General features: G+C 26.0%; 1 protein-coding gene across 1 annotated transcript; it reads left to right on the top strand.

Moving 5' to 3' along the window:
• Window positions 1–1,621: 1,621 nt before the first annotated feature.
• Window positions 1,622–2,486, top strand: LOC111689231. Its single transcript, XM_023451709.2, has 3 exons — window positions 1,622–1,783; window positions 1,851–2,123; window positions 2,182–2,486. The coding sequence occupies exons 1-3, from the start codon at window positions 1,733–1,735 to the stop codon at window positions 2,404–2,406; spliced, it is 549 nt and encodes a 182-aa protein (XP_023307477.1). The 5' UTR covers window positions 1,622–1,732; the 3' UTR covers window positions 2,407–2,486.
• The last annotated feature ends 464 nt before the right edge of the window (window positions 2,487–2,950 follow it).

The following is a 2,950-nucleotide window of genomic DNA, read 5'->3' on the forward strand; positions in this document are numbered from 1 at the left end:
ACAGAACTAGAACAGAACTAGAACAGAACTAGAACAGAACTAGAACAGAACTAGAACAGAACTAGAACAGAACTAGAACAGAACTAGAACTGAACTAGATCTGAACTAAAACGGAACTAGAACTCAACCAGAACTAAACTAGAACTAGAACTGAACTAGAACTGAACTAGAACTGAGCTAGAACTGAACTAGAACTGAACTAGAACTGAACTAGAACTGAACTAGAACTGAACTAGAACTAGAACTGAACTAGAACTGAACTAGAACTGAACTAGAACTGAACTAGAACTGAACTAGAACTGAATTAGAACTGAACTAGAACTGAACTAGAACTGAACTAGAACTGAACTAGAACTGAACTAGAACTGAACTGGAGCAAAACTAGAGCGAAATCTAGAACAGAACTAGACCAGAACTAGAACAGAACTAGAACAGAACTAGAACAGAACTAGAACAGAACTAGAACAGAACTAGAACTGAACTAGAACAGAATTAAAACAGCACTAGAACAGAACTAGAACAGAACTAGAACAGAACTAGAACAAAACTAAAACAGAACTAGAACAGAACTAAAAGAGAACTAGAACAGAACTAGAACAGAACTAAAACAGAACTAAAACAGAACTAAAACAGAACTAAAACAGAACTAGAACAGAACTGGAGCAGAACTGGAACATTACTAAAACTGAGTTTGAACTGATGTATAAGAGAACTAACTGCAACTGATGTGGTTCACTATACTAAAAATGGCCCTAGTGAAAGAGAACTTATTTTCAAAAAAGGTTATGTCTAAAATTTATATCTTTTTTTTAAATTTTCATTAAAAATGTGATAAATTATTAGAAAATTTATAGCTTCTACGTGTAAATAGTGAAATTTACATAATTTTTTTTTATTAACAACCTTTAATTTATGCTTTAAATGCCGCTGAGACTATAAATGTGTTTTGCTTTTTTGTTAAGTACATAGAGGCGATTAAAAAAGAAATAATAATAAAAAAAAGTATTAGTTAAGGAATTTTATGCTAATAAATTATTAGCTTTGCATAAAATATCTAAGAAATGCAGTCAAAGAAAAAGACTAGAAAAAATACTTTGTAAAGAGTGTTAAAATTCCCATTAGAAAAGAAGGAAGAAAAAAATGTGTTAAAATGTGTGAAGACATATTTAAATAAAAAGTGTGGCGGCACGTTTTAGGTGTTTAAATGTGGTGGAAAATGTTTATATTTAATTTTTTTTTTATTAAAATATTTAAAAGCATCAACAGGCCATTAAATAACAATAATTAAAAATAGAAACCCCACAACGCAAATTATATGGGGGAGATTAGTTTATGAATGATTGTAAAAAATTATGTTTTTTTTTTTTTTTTTTTGAAAGCTAAATAAATAATTATTTAATTTAATTAGATGGCAGTTGAAAACAAAAATATCAATTGAGCAAAAAAAAAGTTCAATTTTATTTTACTTTTACTATAGAAAATACAGCAAAAATAAAATTCATAATAAAATTGACCTTCAACTGATAACGACGAGCCACAAAATCAAGCTAAATGATGATACTTGAAACAATCAAGGGAGAAACAAAAAAAAAAAAAAAAATAAAGATAGGAAATATTTGTAAAAATAAACGACCAAAGACTTAGAGGTAATTGAAAAGATTAGTAGTCGAAAGAAAGAGCTTAAACAAGAAGGACTTGAAAGAAAATTATTTTAAAAATATTTAAAAAAAAAATGTTGCAGACAAAGTTTTATAGTGTATTTTTAATAATTTCTATAGTGCAAGTGAGTTTAAAGATAATATATGATTTAGATGGAGATGATATATAATTTGATTTGCAAAATTTTTCAGTTTTCCTGGGCAGGAGTTATAAGACCTCCTTCACCCATTATCAGTGATGAGGCTAAAGAAGAATTTGAAAGACAAGTGCGTTTAGAAACTGAAGAGTTTCTTAATAATATTTTCAAAAATCAAATCGGTTTCTTTAATAAAGTAAAAACATCTTTGGATCCTGCTACACAGCGTTATAAGGATATAGAAACCTATGTGGGTAAATTGGAGGTGGCCAAAGAAGAGAAAAGTTTAGATAAAAAAGATGAATTATATTTTGATTCTTTAAGAAAGGTAAAAGCTATTAAAATTATAAAAAAACTAAGAAAAACATAATGAAAATTTTCTTTAGATCGACAAATCTACTTTGTTTCTCAATGAACGTCAAGAAACCGGTTTAGAAGATGATGATTATCAAAAGATCTTAGAGGAAAATGGTCTTAAAGATTTAATGAAAAATTTCTTAGCCGATGTTGCGGTATATTTTTGGAAAATGGCTAAACATAGCGGTAAAGTGGTAGAGTCCACTATGGATCGTTTTATTGAAAATATGCAAAAAGATAAAGTTGTATTTTAGATTTAAGAAAAAACCATTTGAAAAAATATAACAGTAAATTAGTTTTTAGTGTAAAAAATATATTAAAATTAGTGAATTTTCAACAAAAAAGAAAAAAAATTTTAAATTTAAAGAAAAAAGTAAAAATATATTTTTTTTTAATTTCTTCCACAATTTTTTGAATTAAAATTTTTTAATTAATTATTTTAAAAACTAAAGCTTTGCTTTATGATTTCACATCAAAATTTTTAAAATTACCTCAATTTGAGAAAATTTCCCTTTTTTAGGGAAATTTTTATTTTAGCAAAATTATACAATATTTTTCAAAAAAAATATTTCTTTTCATCATAAAAAACATTTCAAGTAAAAAAATCTTTGAAAATTTATCTCCTAAACTTCAAAATTACAAAAAGTTTCAATTTTTTTAAATTATTGGAAAAATTAAGAATTTTTTAAAAATTTTGTTAAACGAAAACTTTTGTTAGGACTTTTTTTCAACATTATTTCTTATTAAAAACTAATTTCTTTCAATTTCTATAAAATTTTTTTAAATTACCTCAATTTG

This window comes from Lucilia cuprina, chromosome 2 (assembly GCF_022045245.1).
Source record: "Lucilia cuprina isolate Lc7/37 chromosome 2, ASM2204524v1, whole genome shotgun sequence".
Lineage (NCBI taxonomy): Eukaryota > Metazoa > Arthropoda > Insecta > Diptera > Calliphoridae > Lucilia > Lucilia cuprina.

Coding starts and splice junctions, on each gene's coding strand:
- LOC111689231 (XM_023451709.2), top strand. CDS start 1,733: ATGTTGCAGACAAAGTTTTATAGTGTATTTTTAATAATTTCTATAGTG. Junction 1,784..1,850: donor TAATAATTTCTATAGTGCAA/GTGAGTTTAAAG, acceptor AAAATTTTTCAG/TTTTCCTGGGCAGGAGTTAT. Junction 2,124..2,181: donor ATTTTGATTCTTTAAGAAAG/GTAAAAGCTATT, acceptor AATTTTCTTTAG/ATCGACAAATCTACTTTGTT.